The following is a 26196-nucleotide window of genomic DNA, read 5'->3' as shown; positions in this document are numbered from 1 at the left end:
TTATTGGCATAGAAGCTGTGCAGCAATAGTATAAATAAAGTCTAATTTAAAAATCGTATTTAGCAGCCTTCCTCTGCACTGTCGTACGTTAGACCTACGAATGCGCAGCCCAGGGTCCGTAAAATCAAAAATTGTTTATAAGTTCGGAATTCCGTCAGCCAATCGTTGACAGCTTAACGAGCAAAAACCAACCAATCACAGACGAAAAATCGGCCGCTACGTGTACTTAGGCCGCTACGAGTACCTAGCTAGGCACGTAGGTCTATGATCTTACGTTTATGTATCGTAGTGAATGAAAGATCACATTCAATGGTCCAAGATCGTAGTGAATGAACGATCACATTCATTATTACAAGACCATACTGAATGAACGATCACATTCATTAGTGTATCGTTGTGAATGAAGATCACATTCATTAGTACAAGACCATTCTTGGCCATCACATTCCTAAGATCACATTCTTGCTACAGCCCCCCGACCGTTTGGCAGCACGGAATGAGAAGATTATCTGACGTATGTGTGTTATTCCGGCAAATTTAGGTTCATCAGTTCTAACTTGAGCTTTACTAAAGCTTCACTTTGCTTGATATTAAATACTGTGTTCCCGAAACGTCGTAATATCGAAATACAATGTCCCTTGAAACCTCATGTTCAAAAATTACTAACAGCTTAATTCGCAAAAATTGTGAAAGAGAAAATTCCCCTAACGAATTAATTTTTCAACAGAACTATCGTTAATAATAACACACTATCGCGTTCCAGAAAACTTCTCAATGACAGAACTTTGAAATAAGCGAAACAATTGATTTATCAGTAGCCAGCCTTCCGTCAGCCTTCAAAATTAGAAAGACTTCAATAGTATCAGTCATTAGAATTTCCAGAGGTAAGTAATTCTGTACGAGCACGGCCCGCAAACACTGAACAAATGAGATTAAATACCTCTAAATGATCCTTTTCGATGGAAAAGGAGGAAAAAAGGAGGAAAGGAAAAAACTGCTTACTAGATTCCAAATAGATATCTGTAACCTGAACTTAATTTTGCTGTGTTACATAGTTCGAGATGAGGCAAATATTTAATAATATAACCTTTGATTTAAACTTCTCTATTACCATCTTGAACATATCTATTACCTACATGGAGTAACTTACACATATATCTGCGATCTATATGATATTTAATCAATATAACATATTACTGAATCATGAGACCATCAAAGACGTGCTGCATTTCAGAATTTAATAATGTGCAGCACGAGTTTGTAACGGCAAAGTGTCTAGTGATGAAGATCAAAATTTAATGCCTAGCTTCAATACTTCTTTGGAAAAACATTAGAGGCGATTGATAAATAACAGACATGTGAACGGTAACAAGCGTTCACGTCCATTGCCGAACACAGCTATGGTTGAAGTGAAAGGAAGACCTCCTCTGCCAGTCTGCAGTGCAGCATCACCTCCTTGACGTCAGGGGTTTCAGCAATGGAGGAGCTTCTAACAAAGGCAGCATCCATCGTTCTTGATCGATGGGTCCAAGTCGCTGGCAGGAGGAGGTTCATCGGTAATCATAAGACGAATGTCGTCGTCGTATCTGCAAATAAGAAATGAACATAACTGCGACACAGAGGTAAATAGTGGAAGATACTCTTTACCTCTTCGCTCATTGTCTCCGAAGTGTCTTCTTCAATTATTAACCATCTCCCACTACAGCCGTTATAACCCCACACATCTCTCATCACAGCCGTGTAAACCCCATACCATCTCCCACTACAACTGGACAAACCCCACACCATCTCACACTACAGCCAGTCTAACCCCAAACCATCTCCACTATAGCTGTCCAAACTCCACACCATCTCCACTATAGCTGTCCAAACTCCACACCATCGCCACTATAGCTGCCCAAACTCCACACCATCTCCCATTACAGCCGACCCAACCCCACACATCCTCACGAGTAGGCCCCACACATCCTCACCCACACATGATGCGCGTGACGCCTGAACCGTCGGTGCGGACACCAGACTCGTGCAGAAGCGCCAGCAGCCGCCGCTGCTCCTCCACCTCCAGGAGTTCAGGCTCCATAATCGAAATTTGATTGTACCTGTGGTACGATTTTTATTTTTAATATATGAGCAAATATTATTCTCCTGAATGCTGTAAAGCACAAGTGACACCTACAAGCGAACGGTGGATCGGTTCCGCATTTAGTGCGCGGGGAAATATGCTTCCTTGCCCCTGTGCGCGGCAATGAGGAAATAATGCGACGTATCGATGATATTATAGCTGTGCTTAACGGCCAATAATGATGGGAGCCGTCAGTAATTATCAATTGACCCATTACCTTGTACGAGTTTTATCAATATTCAAAATAATAGTTCTGTTTATTGAATATGACGGAAATTTGTACACAATAATGGCTCCCGCCAACGGACGACACACTCACATCAACCTGCCACCGTACCAGAATAACAGCAATAATTATGGCAGTATTTTGTGATGCTTCTGTGAAAGGCGAAGAAGTTTTTTGGTATAGAAGGTAAAAGCGATTATACACATGAGTTCAAAATCATTGCCTGCTGCCCGACTAACCTCTTGCTGCTGGGAGCATATGCCTGTACCGTCCTGGCCAAGGCCTCCACTCCATCAGCCACACAGTTCATCACCTTCAGCGTAAGAGGTGTATATAGAGTCGTGTCTGGCAGGGGCAGCGATTCCATGGCAGTGCTAACCACGGGCGTATAAACCGCTGTTGGACAGAAGAAAATGGAGTTGGCCTCTCGTGGCAACAAGCGTTATCATTCTTTGGTGCTCATGGACTATAGCAGCCTCACATCTATTCGGATTAGCAGCCTTCCATCAGTGAGTGTCGCTAGGGAGAGTGACTTCTCTCTCTACCATATTTTGTAAAAAACGACTGTATCAAACCATTTATTTGCGTTATCGCCCCCCCCCCCTCCTCATACTCTCATGCCCTCCCCTCCAGAGGGTATTTCTGCCTCGAGCCCGACGGGCTTGTCCCAGAGGGCAGTAGGCAGAGGCCCCCCACCATCATCTCGATCCAGACTCCCGTCTCACTCATCACGTCACGCTCTCCATCTTCATCCAACCCAACACCAAACTCGTCCGAACGCTCGAGAACTCAGATCTACCGCATCCAACTGAAAAAAATCGACCCAAGAATACCTACCGACCGCACTGAAAGAAGTCTGTGCGTTGAGCATAGACAGGACAGCTAGCGTGTCTAAATGACTGAAAGTGACTAAACGAACCATCCAGATAACGTTCGCACCAGTCCAAAAATGTTCGTACGTCGATCAATATTGATCAAACTTTCGCTGGGCCGAAGCCACCATGGCGGATGACGTCAATGTAGGACATAAACATAAACGCTGAATTTGACAGCAGGTTTACGCTATCATATATAATGACATCGTTTCTGGTCGAAATATAACGTAATAATAGGATAATATAACAAGATGACGATATCATACAATAGTGATTGAACACACGTACGGCATTCACATGCTTTATAGTTTTCATCGTTGGTGTTTGTATTGCCGCGAATACAGAGGTGGTTTTGAAGTCATTGGTCATGAAACATACCGCAGTTCGAATTTAATTCGAATTTATTCATTATTTCTAATGATGTAAGTTAATTAATTTAAGTTAAACGCAGTTAATTAGAATTTATTCATCATTTCTAATGATGTGTGTAAAAGGTGTGCTAAAAGATTAACCTGAAGCTTATGATATCATAGACTTGATTTTAGAGAAATTAGTTGCATAACAATTCTACTTATGCCAACTAAAGGCAAGAGATTATAACAAAATGTGACATCCGGCTAAAAAGTGCCAAATTGTCAAGCAGCTGTTATACGGTGGACGAACGTGAAAAGACATCATGGTGTCTGCTGCGTTATTGCAAAATTGCTTACAACACAAAAATGTACTTATACTTTGGATGATATCCATAATTTATTTAAGGCCCGTACTTTTTATCTCAATGAGAGAAATCACACGTGTTACGCTATAAAAAAAAACAGAATCATAAATTTGTCTGTTAATCTAGTGGCTAAGCAATCGAAGCCTTGAACTATTTAAATGGGAAAACTATAGAAAATTTTTAAACCAATAAAGTTAATGTAGCTGCACCCAAATTTCAAGAAGGTATATTCGTACTTCAACTTTCTCAGTTCCAGCATTATTACTATTCATGGCACAAGAGACCGAAGAAATGCAACCACGTCCATGAAGATTCAAGCAGGATTATACCCAAAATATTCCAGACAACCTTGAAGTAACTTGACGCTCCACTTATCCGACTGACACTGCCACTGGTTTCTATGTGACCAACGACGCTATAACTGCAATTGACAAATTGACTTAAAAAAAGCGACCGATGCAATCCAGAAAATAAACCTGACACCCCTTATACCCCCGAACTTAATTTTATTAGAGCCAAACGGACCATTTTCGTACGAAAACTCGACAGATAAGTTGGAAGACACACCGCCGACGAAATTAAACATGAAATTACGACTCAACAGACTTGGTTACACATATACATGACGTCATTAAAATTAAACATTACACCCATGTCATCAAAACAGTCTCCACAGATACAACAATAGCCCAACGTATACTCACAAATGGATTTTACATGTACAACACCAAAATCACCCCATCGCAATGGGCACAAGAACTATACACACTTACTCATATGCTACAAATGTTAATTAATAGAAGACACCCTACACACCAATGCACATGTTGTTCCGAATTTGCTGAAAAAAAAAACACACACATAAACCCAATGCACAAGCACCTACAAGAAATGTCTCAGCTGCCACAACGACTACCGCACACTAGCCACCAATTGTCTATATCGCAATCAAAAAATACAAACAAACAACAAGCACAGCAAAAAAAACATCGAACACACAAACAAATCAAACGTATCTCGACATAGCAAAACAAGCAATCAAACAAAAATTCCACAACACAGCTTGACACTGACTGACAAGACGCAACTGCAACTGACAGCAATATACTCGAAGCACATATCGCCAGCCTCTCCCGACAGGAGAGTTTTGGCACTATACTATTAACATCATTGAAGATGACGTTGACGCGACTTTTCCCGATTATATAGAGACTTCGTCAAAATATTCAATTTCTTCTATATCCAACATGAAACCAAGACTCCCGACATAGACTTTAACCTCTAAACAGAATTTATTGATGAGACGGTCCTCACTAAACTTGACAGAAAGGCAGACAGATAACGAGATCCTTCAGAACGTCCCTATTTCCCCGACAACCAAAATCCACTACGAAGAAAGCGAGCCCAGAAAACGAAGAATTAGTGACGCACAATACCGAGAATCACCAATTTCAATGCCAGGACAAGATGAATTAATAGCAGTAAGACTATTTATAAGCAAAAGAGACCCCAACCCAATCCCTATACCGTCCCTCAAGGCAGCTGGTACCTCGACGAACTGAGAACGACCGAATTCGGACTGAAGCTCTCGGGGAAAGACCTCGACTACTCAAAAATTATATATAGACTATTTGAGACGAGGCAAATTCAAATTCAACGAGCCCACAATCAACATCATCCATCACGACACCTTCATTACCATGCACAAACACATATCCATGAAAACATCCACCGCAAAAAAAAAAAACAGAATAATTCACATCTAAACATACTCCTCAGTCGGGACCCCTCAACCAACATTATAGATAATACAGCGCAATGTCCAACACTGGCACAGTAAAAAATTTACACTATCAAATATGTACAACACAGATACCAACATCATAGTTACAAACGATCACTCCATCACAGACAACTCTCCACTAGAGATATTCAATTTCAACGTCCACACCTGTAATGAAGACAACTCAATCCACTCCGGTGCTTCCATCGCAATCAAACGCCATATTCCATACAAACTACACGACAACTTCCATATAGATACGCTAACGATCACAATAGATACCCAACAAGGACCCATCACATTAGGAACGACATACATACATCCCACCCCGCACAGGTTACATCAACTACATTGACGTCCACACACTTCTGAATAGACCCCACCCCGTATACTTTCTCGTAGACCTAAACGCAAGACATACCACATTAGGAGATTCCTCCTCCTACCACATAGGCAAACAATTGCACTCATTCATAACCCGACACAAGTGCACCCACACTGGCCTATACTTAACAACACTCATCACACATAACAGCACATCACCAGACATTCTCAACCAACAACGAAGCATTCCACAATATACACCCGTTTGCTGAATAATAAAGTTGAGGAGTTCCTTCATATCTGTCGCTCACTAGATGTCGCCTTCCTGACCGAAACCTGGCACGATGCTGACTCGGTTTGCATCGCGCGTCTTCGCGCTGAAGGACTCAAGGTAGTCGAACGCGCGCGGCTCCGCATGCAACCCGGCCCACTGGCGATGAATTACGGTGGAGTGGCTACCGTCGCCAGCGGTGGCGTTCACCTTCCGTTCTTGACATCGGCGTCCGACCCAGCCTAACAAAATTTAGAGTCGCCCCAGCTTCTGGTACTCCATATCAGAAGCTGACTCGTCTGTAAATTTTCATTGGGTACCACCTTTGAGATGCTAGGGTGATATGCAGCTAGGGTCACCTGCGCCTCGTTTGCGGGCGTTGCAGTCACCATCTATCGTCCTGGATCGGTTGCTGCGTCGCGCGATTTATTCGTCCAATTTAGCGATGTTTTCACCAGACTGTGACTTTCCCCAATCATGTCCTTATCACCGGCGATTTAAACGTTCGACTGCATCGCGTCAAGGAGCCATCGGCTCCTCAGCTGAACGAACTCTTGGTAACCTTTGGCATGGTTTGTCACGTGTTCTTGCCGACGCACAAGGACGGACTGCTGCCTGCTGGACGTTGTCATCATGCGTGCTGACCTTCAAAGTCTGTCAGTCGAGATCGTAATATCCGACCATACTTCGACCTACTTCAGAGGACTGTACCACGTGTGCGTCCGGTACCAGCGTACAAAATCTGTCGGCCGTAGCGCGGTCTCGACGGCGATGTCTTACGTTTGAAAAAAAGACAGATCTTGACGACTTCGATCCCAAATCATATTTCCAACAGGTCGATTTTGTCTAAAATCTTGGAACGCGTTGTGGCCCGACAGTTGTACAACCATCTACAGCAGTCCGGTCTCATGCCTCGCCTTCAGTCTACATACCGTCATCTTCACTCGACGGAAACCGCTGAGCTGAAGGTGCTTTCAGACATCCTGCGAGCAGTAGACTGTGACGACATTGCGGCACTTGCTTCACTCGACCTATCGGCCGCGTTGACACGTTCGACCACGCCACTTTATTGGGTCGATTTTACGTATCATTCGGCTTGCGCGGCACAGTGCTGCTATCGCTGTGGATAGAGTCCCATCTCAGCAAAAGATTCCAATACGTTCGACGCAGGAACTCTTCTTCTACGCCATAGTTGGTCACGTACGGCGTACCCCGGGAATCAGTTCTCAGCCCGATCCTCATCCTGTTATATACTGTCGACGTATTGCACATTATTGATTTATAGTTTGAATCCGCATATGTTCGTCGACGACACCCAAATTTATGGCTACAGTGCACCGGCTGACGCTGCAGCATTGCAGGATCGGATGTCTTTCTGCAGGACGCCGTCTCTGACTGGATGCGCTCCAACTGCCTCCAGCTCGATGCATTAAAAACTGACTTTATTTGATTTGCGACTACTCGGCGCTGGCATCAGCTTACGGCTCACCCTGTTCGATTGGGCAACGAGTTCGTCATGCCCGTGGCATCGGTTCGTAACCTCGGCATTCTACTGAACTCAGAAGTTTCAAATAAGAAGAAGTAAACAATCAAATTGCCAAAGTCACCACAGCTTGCTTTGGCGCTCTGCGACAAATACGGAGCGTAAGCCGCTGTCTCTCGAGGACCCCGTGCTCGTGGTGGCGCTCGTTCTGACCCGATTGGACTATGGTAATGTCACACTCTATAGACTTCCAAGGCACTAAATAAACAGCAATTCGTAATGAACGCTGCTGCGCGACTCGTGTGCAAGAAGCGAAAATTCGACCATGTGATGCCGATACGAATTGCGCGATTTTCACTGGCTGCGCATGCAGCAGCGCCCGTAGTTCAAGGTGCTGTTCTGACGTTCCGACTTCCGATGCCTTCACGGTCTGGCGCCTCATTATCTCACGGAATGTCTGCAGCGCGTATCGGATCTGCCTTCTAGAAGAAGACTGCGCTCGTCATCAACAGCGGACGTCGCCGTACCATCTACACGTCTGTCTAGAGTCGACGACAGAGCCTTCCCGGTCGACGCTGCTAGAACCTGGAACAGTCTGCAGGCTTCCGTAACTTCGGCTTCTTCGTTGCGGAAGTTTCGTCGACGCTTAAAGACGGAGGAACTATTTCGTAAAGCCTATGAATCAAGTGCTTAGTCATTTTATCCGTTCACATTCTTTCTCTGGTCAATTTATTTTTCGCTTGCTATTAATCTTGTGTGTGACGTGCCCTAGAAGTTAAACCAGACGCTACGATAAATACTTCGTAGTATAATAATAATACACCTACAACCAGGTCCCATCACACCGTCAGACCACATTCCAATAATAGCCCCAATTTCTGCTAACCCCATACAAATTCTCATTCGCTCACGAAGATCCTTCCATATATAGACAAACTGGACCCAATACCGACAAACATTATGACAGTACACAGTACCCACGCAACCAGACCCTACCTTAGAAGAAATAGACACACATTTAGACAACTGAAAAAAAACATACAGAACGCCACCGACACCTCTATCACAACCATATCCAATCGCATTATTCCCGGCATCAAACCCACCCACGAAACGATACCCATACAAACACAATAATAAGCCACTCTTCCATGCATCAACGCTCACAGCCCATCGCTAGCACTCAACTGACAACTCATCAAGTCATCATCATCAGGACCTCATCAACACTCTGGAAAAACAAGAAGATCCCAAAAAATTTTTGTCTTCCCTAAAACGCATGCTATGTTCCAACACCAAGCAAACTGTCCCTTACCTCAAACACAACAACATACGAGTACAACATGACACACCCGAACAGAAAGAACCCATCTTCCGCAAACACTGGCAGGACATATTCACTCAGGATGACACAGACAATGAAGACTTTGACATAGAACACATCCACACAATATTGGACTACGTCAGAAACAACATGCACCTAATTCACCCATATAATCACGGAGACCTCTCCCGACTCCACCCAGTAAACTTCCCACTCATCACCATTAGAGAATTACAACGCACACTAAAAACATTCAAACAGAAAGTACCTGGTCCCACAGGCAACACAACGCTCCAACTCAAACACCTACCCAAAAACATGATCCATTGTCTACTACTATGCATATTCATTTATTCAATCATGCCATTTCCGCCGTTATTTCCCAGATTCACTAAAATACGCCACGCCATGACCCAATACCTCACAACGCCAAGTCCAAAATTACAGACCCATCTCACTACTAGACATCCAAGGGATGCTTCTGGACAAAATACTCAACAATAGATTATAAGAACACCTTTCCATCAACAACATACACAACACTAGACAACACGGTTTTAGGGAAGATAGAGGGACACACACAGCACTAGCCACATTCGACGAAACACTAGCCATACACTTAGCAAAAAACACACCACTGACATAGCCCTCCGCGATATGACCAAAGCCTTTGACAAGCTTTAACACACGGGACTCCAATACAAGATCATCCAACTCAACCTCCACCCGTCCTTCACCTAAAACACTCTCAGACTACCTCAGAGATAGCACAGCATCCATAAGAATAGGTTATCACATAGGTCTTCCAATACAACTCCACACAGGTGTCCCCCAAGGGGCCTGTCTCTCCCTCACACTAAACAACTTCTACACCCACGACCTCCCACCACCACTACCCAACACAGACTACATAGCTTTTACAGATGACATAACACAAATAACTAGAGTACATTACCCACACAACCACGCCGCAGTACAAACACAACACTCCATACAACAGATCAACACCTTCGAAAATAAATGGCTCATTAGGATAAACGCAAACAAATTTAAAATCATGCCCATCACTGGGCGAAATACTTCCAACATCTTTATAGAATAGAATAGCTTTGTCGGCACTGAAGATATAGGCCCCTGGCCTGTTGCCGATTCTTGTACTTTTCGTGACTTGATTCCACAAGAGATCCGGCCTCCTTAACCCGATCTTTCCATATCTGATTGTTTGAGATAGCTGCTGGACTTATTGCCTGGTTCTTAAGGTGCTAGGCATTTCAAGACTGAACATATGCTCTTGCGTAGCTTCGTCTAGTTTGTTCTTGAAGGCGTTCATACTCGGAGTCTCGGAGCGTCAACGATGCTATCAGGGAGGCTGTTCCACATGTCGGTGACTCGAAGCGAGAAGAAATGTTGTCGCATGGATGTGTTACAACGCGAAACTTGGTCCACCATCAAAACATATAATCCCCAACTATTCAATCAATTCACAATCCTACCTAGACGTAATAGCAAGGTAACACCGGTTATTCAAAGGCTCCAAATTACAAGCAATAGGTTCCCCAATCACCTCTGTACAAATAAATGCAGTTGACCATGCTGCACCCGGACGGCAGTTGTTCCCATCGCGGCGTTTGGGTATAGCTAGCTGGTTCGAAACTACCCACATCATCCAATACACTACCACGCTGACGGACTGACGCATCGTTGCTGAGATTAGGTATTTAAATACTAAGTTTCGTTTAAATCCATTCAGTAGTTTTGGAAGGAATTTCTTGATTACTGCGAATTTAAGCACGTATTGCTGTTTAAATCACGAATGAAGGTGAAATGGAAAAAACTCACTAACAAAGGCACAATCGAATACATTTTTTTGAGCTAAACATTAACGTTCGTTAGTTAGGACTGTAAATTCAAAATTTCGTTCGAATCTGCTCAATAGTTGGGAAAAATTTCTTGATTACCCGGTACTGTGAATTTCGGCCCGTATTGCCATATAACTATGGCAAAAACAAATGAAGGCAAAATTAAAAAAAAAATTCACGAGCTTAACATTACCGTTAGGTCTTAATGAATACGTGTACTAAGTTTCATTGAGTTAAGTTCATTAGTTTGAGAGATATTACTTGAACATTGAATTGGAAATTGACCGTGAGATCGGCCGCGAGCCCGGCCGTTAATTTGTCCGAGACGTAAACCCAGGAGAGGTTAAAAAAGCAGATCTGGGTGAAAAAACCATCGCTGGGAGTCATGTGCTCCACGTGTTGTGTACAAATCATCAAACAAACGTTCGAACTTCTGATTCGACTTCGGACTAACGCCCCCCTATCGCCCCCCAAACGCCCTCTTCTTCCTTACCGCCCCCCAAAATCTTTCCATCGCCCCTAGGGGGGCGATATCGCCCACATTGGGAACCACTGCTCTAAACAGTTATCAGGCAGGACAGGAAAGGGAAGAGTTGACACCCACCTGCTGCCGACCAGTGGCGGGAGGAGGTCGTCGCAGGGGTCGGGATGACCGCAATAATCGTCAAAAAATGGAAATTTGAGATTCAACTCCCCATGGTGGTGCAATGCAATCTGCTGCCACGCGGGTGAATCTAGGACTTCCAATGACGAATTCACAGTCACGTTCAGTTTTCCATTGTGCGGCAGCATGAGCGCCACCGCTGCTAGGTCACGGCCTGTGGGAAACACACTAGAATGAAGTTGCGGTTTCTATTAGATCAATTAATAAAATACTTAAAAAAAACTTTAAAAAACACGTTTTTCTTGTGGACTAAAAAGTAGAAAATAAATTATGGCTCGCCCCAAAAAACGTGTGTCGGGCAGATTTATGATTAAAGCGAAAAGCACACAACACTTAAATTTTGGAAATTTGATGGTGAACGTACAGCCCGACCCACGTTTTTTTGGGGCGAACCATAATTTATTTTCTACTTTTTAGTCCACAAGAAAAACGTGTTTTTTTAAAAAGTTTTTTTAAGTATTTTATTTTCTACTTTTTAGTCCACAAGAAAAACGATTAAGACTTGATTAAGCATGACTTGACGTACGTATCGATGATACGCAGCGTCAGCGCCTGCTCGTCTATAACGTCAGCGCCCGCACGTCATACTATATATATACTATATATATATACTTTACTCAATTAAGCTAATTTAGGTCTCTAATTGCTAGTTTTTATGATTGCATATGAAATTGTTAGGCGAAAATAGCCTGCATGCCGAATTTCAGACCTCTAGAGCAATAAGAAGTGGGCTGAATTTCGTTGTCAATTTTAACAACAAACAAACGCGAAGCTGAGTAAAGAAAAATAAGTTAATAATTAATAAAAACTGGTCTCTTTACGCACTGATTGTGATTATTGATTAGGAAGAAACCAAATTAATTTTACGAGGAATGATGGTCAGCTGACTCACATTTCTAAGTTAGCTTACTCTTGTCTGACTTATCTTATGCTAAATGACACCCGCATCTCACCGGTCTTTATCATGAACTCTCTGCCGGTGAATTTCGCGGCTTTGATAGCGAGCCGCGCTTCCCATGGACGGCACAGCATCGCATCCTGCCAGTCCCGTGCGGAGGCGCGTGCGTGATACATGGCGTTCTGCAACTCCGGCCACTCGGCCTCGAAGACCTCGTCATCGATGGACTGCAGATGTGCGAGGATTTGGTCCACAGCCATCGTAATGCTGTGAGAGAAGGAGGCTTGATGCAGTCCGTTCATCTATGAGCAGCTCAGTCGTCTCATCGGTAGCATTGGGTATAATGTCGTGCGTTACAGGATTTGTTACGCTATACAAGCTGGGTATTCATATTCACAAGATAATGGTATATTTCAATATTATCAATTATTGGTTGTCACCCAGGCTATTTGCGCTTACCTAAACTAATTACTAACCCACTTACTAAGTCAACAAGGACTTTCCACCATTGTAGTCAGTCAATCATGCCCCTCACCCAGAAAAGTAGGGTCCAAGGTCGTCGAGGCAGTCTCATTAGGAAGTCATCCAAGCCTTTAGGCCAGCAAATCCATGGTTACACAGATCACCTAAACATGGAAGTTGATGTCATCCAGGCCACTCGTACACTCATTGGGATCAAAAAGGTCACTCACCAAATCTAGTCAGGATCCTCATGCCACTCACCCAGTGGTGTTACGATCACCCCCTGTAACTATTCTGGATGCCTCACTAAATTTTGAGTCACTCACCCACTGTAGTTAGATATTAAAGTTACCACGTGAAGTTAGTATCATCGCCACTGCTTGTACAATGACCATGACGTTCACCTCGGTAAGACCACCAGAGAACTCAAAGCAACCCAAGTCACTCACAAAGTACGCTTAAAATCACAAAGGTTGCTCAACCAGCCAAGTCAGGGTGACCCACCTCTGCCGTCCCACACCAGGGGGAGCGTCTGTCAGGCGAAGCCACACTTGGCCATCGCTGCCCAGAATAATCACTCTGAGTTTGGATCAATTTAGGGCATCTATTTTCAATAATAATTTGAAAAAAACTATTATCAATGGTGAGTTAACTCTATAAATTTCAATAATGTTAAACAATACTAATAAATTAGTAAAATGAAGTAATCATTCAATGAATGAATTCCTCTACATATTGATGAACTACACGATACTCGAGCGGCTATATTGAGACTCACGCTTCTCTTTTGCAAAGCGTGCGGTCGGCATCGTGAGTTCTGATGCCACTTTGGTGTAGTTCCTCCAGCAGTTGCCGCAGTTCGTCGTCTCCCAACCCGCAGTCCGGCAGCCGTATGCCGCCCAGTCTGCACACGGACAAACAGATGAGTGCAGGAGCATCCAATAAACCCAGTCCTATCTGTCCCTGGATTTGCACACCTGCGCCGAGCATCCCTCGTAACCAAAAAGCAGACGATCAAAGACAATAAAATTGTCATGCACCATCGTCAGTTAGAAAATTCTAGATTATAACCATAATCAGACAACACAAGTGGAATGTGGAGGATTGCATGATAGCACAAGCAGACAAGCCTACTTATAAACATTTCCAAGAGGATAATAACCCAAGGCGGTATTGACGCCAGGTTTCTGTTTGAATATGAATAAGTTTAGTAAAATTCGATGGAGGTTGCGCTTCAAAACATTTGAAGTTGAAGCTGAAGTTTAAAAGTTAACATGAAACACCAAGATAATCTTATTATTTAAGTGCTAATTAAAATTAATTTATTTAATTAATTTCTTTATTATTTGTTATTACTAACTAATCAATTATTTTAATTATTATCATTATTAATTATTATTATAACTAACTACTAATTATTTAATTACTTATGAACTTTGTAGCATTTTCATTGCTCCTAAGAAATAAAGTGATGTAAATAAAACCTTTTGCATATCTTTCCATCGCGCTTGCAGGAAGTTAATAACCTTTTGGTGTCGGGAGCAACTGTGCGGATGACCCGGACGATGGCCTCACGGCTGCCGGGTTCGACGTCCCACATGATCAGCCTCGGTGGGGGCAGTGATGGTAGGTGCCCGGCCTCGCTGGTCTCTACCTCAGCGTCGTGCCCCTCCTGAAACGGCGGTGGCGGGCTCGGTAGAAGCAAAGCCCAGGCGGGATCCAGCGGCCAAATGTCCACGACTGCAAGTTGAAGAACAAATTTTATTATGTGAGAACTTTTTCACTTATGATGACACGAGGTGCGCATATGCCCAGCAGCTTCATCCTTCAACTGAACGACGGCATCCTCGTATCAGGTGAACAACGATTACGGGTTCGTGCTGAATGTCTACGTAGCATTTTTGTTGTTTATACGTTGCTACTAGGAAAGAGTGGAAGAGAACAAGAGGTGGAGCAGGGTGTGGTCAGAAAAAGGAAGGAGTAATTGAAAAAAAAACCTAGATAGGAGATGAAAGGCGAATTGCGCATGCTTTGGTCGGTTGTAGGTGATTGGGTTTTGTTTGGGGTCGGGGAAGGGGTTGGGAACCCGTCAGGGCATTGGATGCAGAAAGGCGGGTGATGGGAGGGTGGGGTTCTCTATTTACATATTTACATGNATTCTGAAAGACTGCATGGGCTTCAACTGGCGAACAAGACAAAGAGTATTCCTGAGTCAGGAGCATCCATTTCCAATAGTAATGGCAACTTAATTATTATGAAATATCTTATTCGCGCACACATATCATTTTCGAGCAATTTTCTAAAGTAATGAAGAAATACAGTACAAGTAACGATTTTCAGAGTAAATCATGGTTAAATGGATAATGTTTGTGGAGACAACCTGGTATATGCAAATCGGGTATTATTGTTGCCAACTCTGGGAAAGAATGAAAGACTGGAAATAATCAAAGGGTAATAAAATCACATCTAAGGCTGTCTCTTATACACATCTAGATGTGTATAAGAGACAGGGATAGGTGAGTGGCAACAGGTGGATGCCGGGTGGCAACATGTGGTAGGTTGATGGCAAGAGGTGGGCGGCGGGTGGCAAGAGATGGTAGGTGAGTAGCAACAGCTGGGTGGCGGGTGTAAACAGGTGGTAGGTGAGTGGCAACAGGTGGTAGGTGAGCTGCAACAGGTGGGCAACGGGTGGCAACAGGTGGTGAGCTGCAACAGGTGAGTAGCGGGTGGCAGCAGGTGGGCGGCGCGTGGCAACAGGTGGGCGACGGGTGGCAACAGGTGGGCGGCGGGTGACAATATATATAGGTGGTAGGTGTGTGGCACAGGTGAGTGGCGGGCGGCAACAGGTGGTGAGTAGCAGTGAGTGGCAACAGGTGAGTGGCGGGCGGAAACAGGTGGTGAGTAGCAGTGAGTTGCAACAGGTGAGTAGCGGGTGGCAACATGTGGGCGGCGCGTGGTAACAGGAGGGTAAAAATAATGACCACTAGAGGGACAAGTGTATGGACCTGGATCTCTTGAGGCTCAAGATGAGCAAACATTCTGACCACAATTTAGGTAAATATCACTGACCCGGAGCCATGAAGGCACTGCAGCATGTCGTCGCAGGGCTCGCGGCTTGGAGGCCCGGCTACACGGGTCACCAGCTGCAGTTGCCCCACGTGCAGCCGAGCCAGGTCAGACCAGCTGGCGCCAGCAGCGCGCAGCTCCGACACTGGCAGTCTGGCGTAGATAGCTCGAGGCCGCTGGTGTAGCAGCTTCCGCGCGACTTCTGCCACGTCGCCAGCTGCGGATGAATGATGAGGATACTTGTCTGATATGGCGTGATAAGGAAATAAAGAAAAATTGGAGTAGGAGAGAGATGACATTCGAAATGAACGATAAGTAGAGTGAGGGATGATCGAGAAAGTGTTGAAGGCAGAGATGATACAGTAAAGCCATAGTGAAGCCCATGTGAAGCCTGTGAGTAAGAAGAGGTAAAAAAAAGACTTTTTTTTATCAAGTCAACAAGGCTGATTTAATCAAACACATAAACAAATTTTCGCAAAATTTAACAGACGTTAAGGATGTCAATGCATATATTTTGAGAGCATTGACTCACCGGTGTTCACATGCCACACGTCTTCCGTCTCAGGCTCAGGCGTCTCCTGGTCCGAGACGTCAGAGTCGTCAGAGCTGAGACGTTCATATCGCCCTATTAGCCGCCCTATTGCGGCCCTAACTGACTTCATTCTTGGCTATCTAAAATTCTAAATGAAGTGCTCTGGAAAAAGAAACGTAAGTCAAAGACATTATGCACTGGCAAATGTTCGATGACGTCATGCGTTCACACGGGTTATTTGTCGGGCATGGACATACGTTACTACAATCGTGGTCTCGCAGGCATAGAACTGTAACGAATTGTTTCAGTTTACAATAACGCGTGGTCTTGGATAGCTTTCCATCGTTCCTTTACAGTAGGTAACAGCAGTTATTAAGCTATATTAAGATTCACATCGTCCTCAGATTGATAGATCGCGCCCATAGTGATGTTGCATCTGAAAAAGCATCTGCGCGCGCCAATTTAGGGAACTAATGTAGCAGCGCTTGGCATCTGCACTCGCTATTTTAGGCCTTAGGGGACAAATATAGCAGCGCTTGGCATCTGCGCCTCGCGCCATTGCGTTAGGTAGGTTGCGGCATCCAAGGCAGCGTTGCCAGATGGTATATTTCTATACCAGATTTCACTAATCTGGTATTTTCAGAAGGTGTCTGGTATAAATTTTAGATCTTGTACATTTGCCTAAATCTGGTATTTAATGACATACTGCAAATTTACTGCATTAAGTTCCACCTCTGAAGTTTGAACTTCCTCCAGCGTAGACGTAGATTATATAGATGACCTTCAGAGCGGCGCGACTAGAGGTTTCCCGCCATTTTTAGAACCGCAAGTTTACCGCTTGATGAAATAACCCCAATCTAAATGTTAACATTTAACAAAAGTGCTTAGTGCAGTACAAACACGAGAGTAATGATCCTTGATTGATTACTGATCAGTGATGACATGGCCTAGGACGAGTGAGGTTGTCGAACCGATCTCTGCGACGCAAGCTCCACCGTTTCTGTTTGGTGGTTTTAAATTCTGGGGTGCCATTCAATATTTCACTGATCTTGAAAATCATCATCCATTCGTGGAGCGAGTGTTTTCACAAGTCACCTATGTGAAAAACAAGCAACGAAATAAAATTTCAACTAAGGTAGTACTAGAGTCCCTTATTCGGACCAATAGCTATCTGCTCAGCCGCAACAAGTGATCAAACCCGAAATGTTAGATTAATGCAATATGCAGACATGTACAAAAATAAGCAAAACGAAGATGACCCGTTTCCGTGGCTTGCTCATGTTGAGCGAAGGGGAAGAAGTGTCACACTGTGTTAAAAAAAGAAAAAGTGTCAAGTAATCAAACACAGGAAAAGAAAAGTGTCAAAATATTCAAACAGAGTGAAAAAATATAACGTGTTCAATTTGGCTTATCGTCAAGCCAGATAAATGCACAGTACATAAGATGATTTTTTTTTTACACACGGGACTCCAATACAAGATCATCCAACTCAACCTCCACCCGTCCTTCACCTAAAACACTCTCAGACTACCTCAGAGATAGCACAGCATCCATAAGAATAGGTTATCACATAGGTCTTCCAATACAACTCCACACAGGTGTCCCCCAAGGGGCCTGTCTCTCCCTCACACTAAACAACTTCTACACCCACGACCTCCCACCACCACTACCCAACACAGACTACATAGCTTTTGCAGATGACATAACACAAATAACCAGAGTACATTACCCACACAACCACGCCGCAGTACAAACACAACACGCCATACAACAGATCAACACCTTCGAAAATAAATGACTCATTAGGATAAACACAAACAAATTTAAAATCATGCCCATCACTAGGCGAAATAGAATAGAATAGCTTTGTCGGCACTGTGACTTGATTCCACAAGAGATCCGGCCTTCTGAACCCGATCTTTCCATATCTGATTGTTTGAGATAGCTGCTGGACTTATTGCCTGGTTCTTAAGGTGCTAGACATTTCAAGACTGAACATATGCTATTGCATAGCTTCGTCTAGTCTGTTCTTGAAGGCGTTCATACTCGGAGCGTCAACGATGCTATCAGGGAGGCTGTTCCACATGTCGGTGACTCGAAGCGAGAAGAAATGTTGTCGCATGGATGTGTTACAACGCGAAACTTGGTCCACCATCAAAACATATAATCCCCAACTATTCAATCAATTCACAATCCTACCTAGACGCAATAGCAAGGTAACACCGGTTATTCAAAGGCTCCAAATTACAAGCAATAGTTTCCCCACATCACCTCTGTACAAATAAATACAGTTGACCATGCTGCACCCGGACGGCAGTTGTTCCCATCGCGGCGTTTGGGTATAGCTAGCTGGTTCGAAACTACCCACATCATCCAATACACTACCACGCTGACGGACTGACGCAACTCACCGAGTGTGACTCACAGTATAGACGAGACCAATGACCTACCGAAAACCTAGCAATACATGACGCAACTCACTATCTCGACTCACCATCCTCATTATCAGCAGAATTATCACCTTCATCGGCATCATTTCTCTTTGAAATGAAGAAATAAAAAAGGAGCAAAAAAAATAAAGGGAATACGCACGAAAATGGTAAGAGCACGTCATTTATATTTTTGTTTAACATGCTGAAAAGTGTAAATAATATAAGTAAAGAACCACCACCTCCTCATCACTCCCCCGCTTAAGGCATCCAAAGCCCAGACGGGTCCTCCCTACAACCCCAAACAAACCCCACTAACCTATTAACCACCATATTATTCACAAAGCAAATTTTTCATCTCCTACTGTCTTTACCTAACATTTCTCCTTCCTTTTACTAGCCACTCTGTGCCACCACTCTTTCTTAGCGGCACCGCAAAAAAAAAAAAACTACAATGGAGTTTAGTCGTCAATCTCAAACATTGGTGCACAAATTTTTCAAGTAGAAATTTGTAGTAAATATCGAGTACTTGCAAAGAAATGAACATTTTTTATGTTTAAATGAAACATTTAATTATACCAGTGGCTACAGTTCAGAGTATCAGGATTGGTGCAGAAAGCTGCGGGTTCAATCCCAGCTCTGTGCGCAAGTTTCTGGTCAGAATCGGCGAAGAGGCCGGGAGGTTGAGCACAGCATATTGGAGGTAGTGAGTTGAGTGTTCGAAACCGACACAAGCCATAAATGTTCTGCGGTGTTAAGAATCGGCGAAAGGTCGAACGGCCTTATGGACGCTGAAACCTTAAGAAATGAATTACGGTATCATTTAAGCATTATCTCACGAATGAGAATTTAAAAACGTAAAATTATTAAAAATGTACTAAGTTGCTAAATTCCAACGAGACCCATAACTGACTCAGAGCTGCACACGTCGTTTTAAATATTTCTAATGACACTGATATCCCCGCTGATAATACTGACTGAGACATTTGATGACGCGCAGGGGCCTGAGGTCCAGCGGAGCCTTGAGGCGAATCTCAATGAAGGGGGACATCAAAGAGGACGGCTGCTGGGCCACGACGGCTGCCAGAGCCTCGACGCCTTGAGCGCTGTTCAGGCAGCCACGGAAAACTGTGATTCGTGACCTGCAAGAAGTTTATTATATTTTAGATTTTGCACTAAAACACGAAAAAGCATGCGAGCATTGTAACTCCGTCGCATTGGTACCGCGCGCTGAAATGCTGCGGCATCAAAACGTTCCTCCAGCAGCGGTGCTGATAGCTGAAGAGGGTGAAGCCAAGACCTAAACTTTTGATACTGCCGATAAACAAAGGTCCTGCCATCTGGTTCATTCTGGGCTCATACTAGCAAATAAAATTAAAATAAAGGAACAATGAAGCGACACGTCGAGCTGCGTTAAAATGAGTCAACACATTGCAAAATTTCTTGTTACTTCAGTGAATAGCGAAAAGCACACAACACACGAATTTTGGAAATTTGATGGTGAACGTACAGCCCAACCCACGTTTTTTGGGGCGAGCCATAATTTATTTTCTACTTTTTAGTCCACAAGAAAAACGTGGTTTTTTAAAAAGTTTTTTTAAAGTATTTTATTTTCTACTTTTTAGTCCACAAGAAAAACGTGGTTTTTTAAAAAGTTTTTTAAGTATTTTATTATTTTATTATTAACACGTTTTTCTTAACTTAGCTTTTATATACTTTAAATACTTTAAGTATTTTATTTTCTACTTTTTAGTCCGTTGCTACTATATTTTACAACTGTTTGTCTGTTTGTTTGTTTGTCTGTCTGTCTGTATGCTATAAAATATAAATCTTGTAATCGAAATGTAATAGCTACACTTCTACTTATCCTATCGATCTGAAATTTTGTACACTCGTGTAAAGTTGGAGACAATGCATGAATCAAATGTCAAAATAAATTATTTTAAAAATTAAAAAATTTTTTTTTTCAAAATTAAAAAAATTGAAAAAAATAATTTTGTCAGCTCCAAATCTTATAACTGATATTTGACACACTTTTACCTGTCTAATTTATCTGAAATTTTGCACACTTGTGTGAAATCAGAGGCAATGCATGAATCAATTAACAGAATAAATAATTTTGAAAAAAATTTTACATATTAAAAAAATTATATATATTAGGAAAATGAAAACTTAATTTCTTTAATTTTCGAAAATTAGATGAGAAATTCATTGTACATCGGTAAGATTGGAGACACTGGATTAGTTGGAAGTGTTGTCTTTAAAAAGTAATTTTTAAACGTATATTATTCTACTACATCTAATGACTTGATCAAGTATGACTTGACGTACGTATCCACGATACGCAGCGTCAGCGAGTGCTCGTCTATAACGTGAGTGCCCGCAGGTAATACTATATATATATAATATATACAACTTAATCAATTAAGCTAATTTAGGTCTCTAGTTGCTAGTTTTTATGATTGCATCTGAAATTGTTAGGCGAAAATAGCCTGCATGCCGAATTTCAGACCTCTAGAGCAATAAGAAGTGGGCTGAATTTCGTTGTCAATTTTAACAACAAACAAACGCGAAGCTGAGTAAAGAAAAATAAGTTAATAATTAATAAAAACTGGTCTCTTTACGCACTGATTGTGATTATTGATTAGGAAGAAACCAAATTAATTTTACGAAGAATGATGGTCAGCTGACTCACATTTCTAAGTTAGCTTACTCTTGTCTGACTTATCTTATGCTAAATGACACCCGCATCTCACCGGTCTTTATCATGAACTCTCTGCCGGTGAATTTCGCGGCTTTGATAGCGAGCCGCGCTTCCCATGGACGGCACAGCATCGCATCCTGCCAGTCCCGTGCGGAGGCGCGTGCGTGATACATGGCGTTCTGCAACTCCGGCCACTCGGCCTCGAAGACCTCGTCATCGATGGACTGCAGATGTGCGAGGATTTGGTCCACAGCCATCATAATGCTGTGAGAGAAGGAGGCTTGATGCAGTCCGTTCATCTATGAGCAGCTCAGTCGTCTCATCGGTAGCATTGGGTATAATGTCGTGCGTTACAGGATTTGTTACGCTATACAAGCTTGGTATTCATATTCACAAGATAATGGTATATTTCAATATTATCAAATTTTTTTTACACACACAATTATTTTTTAAGAGTCAATGGACGCTGATGGTCACCTCAAGGCACTCAGAGGAAGAAGCAAAAAAGCTGCGAGAATACAATCGCCATGTTGAGCGCCCGGTAATGAACGCAGTCTGGGAGTGGTTGTCACCCAGGCTGTTTGTGATTTTCTTCCGATCTACTAAAGTCTCTAAAAAACTAAAGTTATGTGAGTGGCAGCGCGCAGGCTTGACCGCGTGCAAACATTGTTTACTCTCCACGACTGTCAGACGACAATGTTTTAATTATTACTATGTTAGCTATTGTCCTATTGAGCAATATTATTGAACTTTAATAGAGTGTTTGATGCGGCGTGATGCAAGCGCTGGTGATACAGGCGATTGCGATACAGGCGCTGGCGATACAGGCGATGTAAAGAATTGTACAGGACGTAGCAAGTTCACGTCATAGCCTCCATGTAACGAGCACAGGACTACTTCCTGCCTCTCACTTTTAACTAAATGTTACTTATGCAATTTTTCAGTAGCTAAAGTTCAGAGTATTTGGATTGGAACCGACAGAATCGAGTAGCGCGGGTTCGATCCCAGCTCTGTACCGTGTACGACAGTTTCTGGTCAGAATCGACGAGGAGGCCGGGCGGTTAATTAAGCAATTTAAAATTGGAGCAACTAGTTGCGTGTTCGACACCGCAACAAGCTGTGAATGTTCTGAGATGTTAAGAATCGGCGATAGGCCTACGGCCTAATAAACGCTGCAACCGTTTTATTATTAAATGATGTAGTCATTAGGGAAGGAATAGTTTTTTGTGAACAAATTAACCGTTCTATTAGAGATTGTGGTGGGTTAACTCTACGATATTTTCATTCGCCGATTAATTATCACCGCGCCGGAGTTTGAAGTCTAGAACAAAAACTTGTTATAAATGTATACACTTCCTAACCTTTATCGTAGTCTTCTCATAAGAACGTTTAAAGAAGCCAAACAACAAACTTTTGTTCAACTCGACACTTATCTTTTCCTGAATTTCCTGTTGATGTATCATATCTTATTCTAAATCATACAATAAAATTATTTGATGACGAGCCCTCCGTAGACCCGCCGAACTGAAGGACTTCAATAGCCGGTAAGATGGACCTGTTCGCGCGCAGGCGGCGAGAGCCTCCGACGTGTGACGTCATGATGTCCTTGTGGAGCTGATCCTGCAGTCCTGACGGCTGACGTTGACTGAGCTGAGGACTCCAGTGCGCTGACTTTCAGCTCTTCGGTATTCTTCTGGAATTGTGTCGTACCTCAGCTAATGCGCTGCCGTCAGAAGTTGATGTTGCACTTCCAGGAATTTGTGTTGTGTTTTGTGAGCGTTGGACTGGTTGCTTCCGTCAGGGCAGCCGCAACTATCCATTTATTTGACAATTGATTGTTCTCGATCAAATTATTCACAGTTAATTTATAATGTACAGATTACTCAAACTATTTTCAAGTATCTGCTTTAGAAACGAATGTCGGCCGCCAGTGCTCTATGCCTTAATGAATACCTGGACCAACCACACGCGCCTCCTTCGTTCGATTTATTGTTGTGGCGACAATATAATTGAGTTTTCGTTACCTAGCGTTGCCGGCGCGAGGGACACGATTTTACAGCATTTTTTCCGTTTCCCTAAATGAAAAATCAAACGTTTTGCTAACTATAGTTTTATTTTGGTATGGTGACGATCAAAGGATGATTTAATATAAATATTTACTAGACGTTCTATTTTTCGGACGCGATGAATCTGTTCATTTCAGCTTTATTTACATTGCGAGTTAGTTAAAAATAAAGTTTGCGCTTTCACATCTGAAGTTCATGATCCAAATAAAATATAACTGCGAAAGCTATGCTTGCCTCGATCGGCGGCGGTTTTACTAACCTTAATCACAAATAGTTCCTCTGACCGCAACTTGTAGCTAACACGCATTTCAAAGGACTGAATTCAGTATTTATATACTGATCAATAATTCAGTATAATTTGCGCTCCTCATAATTTGCTTGTTAGACGTAATCTATATTACGTCAGTCTATATGTCTCAGCTTGATCCTCCTCGGTTGTTTGAATAAACTACGAACCGCTCTACTCTTTAGTGCCAACTCTACTGAATTAACATTTGACTTACATTTGTCTATACTCATATGACATAAAACTTAGATTTGTTTTGAGAATTACTCGGATCAATTCACTCTGTTTGGCAATGTAGGGAAAAAAAACTTAGAATCTCATTTCATTTATCGTTGAAAACGCGGAGAGAACATCAAAGCCGCAGAAATAACATTTTTAGCAGCTAAATAATTCTAACGAAGCCGGAAAAATGTCATCGGGAGTAAAAAAATAAGTAAAAAGTAAAAAAGTAAAAAGTAAGAAAAACTGAGCAGCAATGGAGGAGCCTCTAACAAACGCAGCATCCATCGTTCTTGATCGATTGGTCCAAGTCGCGGGCAGGAGGAGGTTCATCAGTAATCAAAAGATTCGCCTCGTCATCGTATCTGCAAATAAGAAATAAACATAACTGCGACACAGAGGTAAATAGTGGAAGGTACTCTTTACCTTGCTCATTGTCTCCGAAGTGTCTTCAATTATCAACCATCTCCCACTACAGCCGTTATAACCCCACACCATCTCTCATCACAGCCGTCCAAACCCCATACAATCTCCCACTACAGCTGGTCAAACCGCATACCATCTCTCACTAAAGCCGGTCTAACCCCACACCATCTCACACTAAAGCCAGTCTAACCCCACACCAATCACCATCTCCACTATAGCTGTCCAAACTCCACACCATCTCAACTATAGCTGTCCAAACTCCACACCATCTCAACTATAGCTGTCCAAACTCCACACCATCTCCCATTACAGCCGACCCAACCCCACACATCCTCACGAGTGGACCATGATGCGCGTGACGCCTGAACCGTAGGTGCGGACACCAGACACGTGCAAAAGCCCCAGCAGCCGCCGCTGCTCCTCCACCTCCAGGAGTTCAGGCTCCATAATCGAAATTTGATCGTACCTGTGGTACGATTTTTATTTTTAATATATGAACAAATATTATTCTCCTGAATGCTGTAAAGCACAAGTGACACCTACAAGCGAACGGTGGATCGGTTCCGCATTTAGTGCGCGGGGAAATATGCTTCCTTGCCCATGTGCGCGGCAACGAGGGAATAATGCGACGTATCGATGATATTATAGCTGTGCTTAACGGCCAATAATGATGGGAACCGTCAATAATTATCAATTGACCCATTACCTTGTACGAGTGTTATCAATATTCAAAATTATAGTTCTGTTTATTGAATATGACGGAAATTTGTACACAATAATGGCTCCAGCCAACGGACGACACACTCACATTAACCTGCCACCGTACCAGAATAACAGCAATAATTATGGCAGTATTTTGCGATGTTTCTGTGAAAGGCGAACAAGTTTTCAGGTATAGGAGGCAAAAGCGACTATACACATCAGTTCAAAATCATTGCCTGCTGCTCGACTGACCTCTTGCTGCTGGGAGCATATGCCTGTACCGTCCTGGCCAAGGCCTCCACTCCATCAGCCACACAGTTCATCAAACTCAGCGAGGGAGGTCTAGGCGTGTCTGGCAGGGTCAGCGATTCCATGGCAGTGCTAACCACGGGCGTATAAACCGCTGTTGGACAGAAGAAAATGGAGTTGGCCCCTCATGGCAACAAGCGTGCTTTCATTCTTTGGTGCTCAAAGCTTTGGACTAGCAGCCTCACACCCATTCGGATTAGCAGCCTTCCATCAGTGAGCGTCGCTAGGGAGTGACTTTCGTATTTCTGTCTCTATCTTTCGTATTTCTTTCATATTTCTCTCTATACCATATTTTGTAAAAACGACTGTATCAAACCATTATTTGCGTTATTGCTCCCCCCTCCCCCAATGCAAAAGCACAATGCACAAGCAAACCCAATGCACAAGCACCTATAAGACATGTCTCAGCTGCCACAACGACCACCGCACACTAGCCGCCAATTGTCCA

The 26196-nt window shown here is 43.1% G+C and overlaps 3 protein-coding genes across 3 annotated transcripts; all 3 read right to left on the bottom strand.

The window, feature by feature from the left end:
- Positions 1 to 1489: 1489 nt before the first annotated feature.
- Positions 1490 to 14984, bottom strand: LOC108673089. Its single transcript, XM_047882972.1, has 7 exons — positions 14536 to 14984; positions 13788 to 13913; positions 13514 to 13570; positions 12603 to 12814; positions 11590 to 11803; positions 1974 to 2099; positions 1490 to 1586 (listed from the first exon to the last, which is right to left on the bottom strand). The coding sequence occupies exons 1-7, from the start codon at positions 14607 to 14609 to the stop codon at positions 1490 to 1492; spliced, it is 906 nt and encodes a 301-aa protein (XP_047738928.1). The 5' UTR covers positions 14610 to 14984.
- LOC125178665 lies at positions 14665 to 16771 on the bottom strand. Its single transcript, XM_047882971.1, has 3 exons — positions 16608 to 16771; positions 16079 to 16292; positions 14665 to 14749 (listed from the first exon to the last, which is right to left on the bottom strand). The coding sequence occupies exons 1-3, from the start codon at positions 16735 to 16737 to the stop codon at positions 14665 to 14667; spliced, it is 429 nt and encodes a 142-aa protein (XP_047738927.1). The 5' UTR covers positions 16738 to 16771.
- A 7630-nt stretch (positions 16772 to 24401) lies between these two features.
- On the bottom strand, positions 24402 to 25836 carry LOC108673090. The gene is made up of 3 exons (XM_018160872.2): positions 25692 to 25836; positions 25075 to 25203; positions 24402 to 24676 (listed from the first exon to the last, which is right to left on the bottom strand). The coding sequence occupies exons 1-3, from the start codon at positions 25811 to 25813 to the stop codon at positions 24580 to 24582; spliced, it is 348 nt and encodes a 115-aa protein (XP_018016361.1). The 5' UTR covers positions 25814 to 25836; the 3' UTR covers positions 24402 to 24579.
- Between the last annotated feature and the right edge of the window lie 360 nt (positions 25837 to 26196).

Source organism: Hyalella azteca, unplaced genomic scaffold (assembly GCF_000764305.2).
Source record: "Hyalella azteca isolate HAZT.00-mixed unplaced genomic scaffold, Hazt_2.0.2 contig11710, whole genome shotgun sequence".
In the NCBI taxonomy this organism is placed as follows: Eukaryota; Metazoa; Arthropoda; class Malacostraca; order Amphipoda; family Hyalellidae; genus Hyalella; species Hyalella azteca.
Note: the sequence above shows the minus strand (reverse complement) of the source record. Positions and strands in the feature narration are given on the sequence as shown.

Excerpts from the sequence above, each read along its gene's own strand:
- LOC108673090 (XM_018160872.2), bottom strand. The coding sequence starts at position 25,813 with ATGGAATCGCTGACCCTGCCAGACACGCCTAGACCTCCCTCGCTGAGT. Across the intron at positions 25,204-25,691 it reads TATGCTCCCAGCAGCAAGAG|GTACGATCAAATTTCGATTA; the intron begins GTCAGTCGAGCA and ends ATCGTACCACAG. Across the intron at positions 24,677-25,074 it reads ACGCGCATCATGGTCCACTC|ATACGATGACGAGGCGAATC; the intron begins GTGAGGATGTGT and ends TCTTATTTGCAG.
- LOC125178665 (XM_047882971.1), bottom strand. The coding sequence starts at position 16,737 with ATGAAGTCAGTTAGGGCCGCAATAGGGCGGCTAATAGGGCGATATGAA. Across the intron at positions 16,293-16,607 it reads CGTGTGGCATGTGAACACCG|CTGGCGACGTGGCAGAAGTC; the intron begins GTGAGTCAATGC and ends ATTCATCCGCAG. Across the intron at positions 14,750-16,078 it reads CAGTGCCTTCATGGCTCCGG|TCGTGGACATTTGGCCGCTG; the intron begins GTCAGTGATATT and ends TTCAACTTGCAG.
- LOC108673089 (XM_047882972.1), bottom strand. The coding sequence starts at position 14,609 with ATGTGGGACGTCGAACCCGGCAGCCGTGAGGCCATCGTCCGGGTCATC. Across the intron at positions 11,804-12,602 it reads AGAGTTCATGATAAAGACCG|GCCGTGACCTAGCAGCGGTG; the intron begins GTGAGATGCGGG and ends TGTTTCCCACAG. Across the intron at positions 1,587-1,973 it reads GTCACGCGCATCATGTGTGG|ATACGACGACGACATTCGTC; the intron begins GTGAGGATGTGT and ends TCTTATTTGCAG.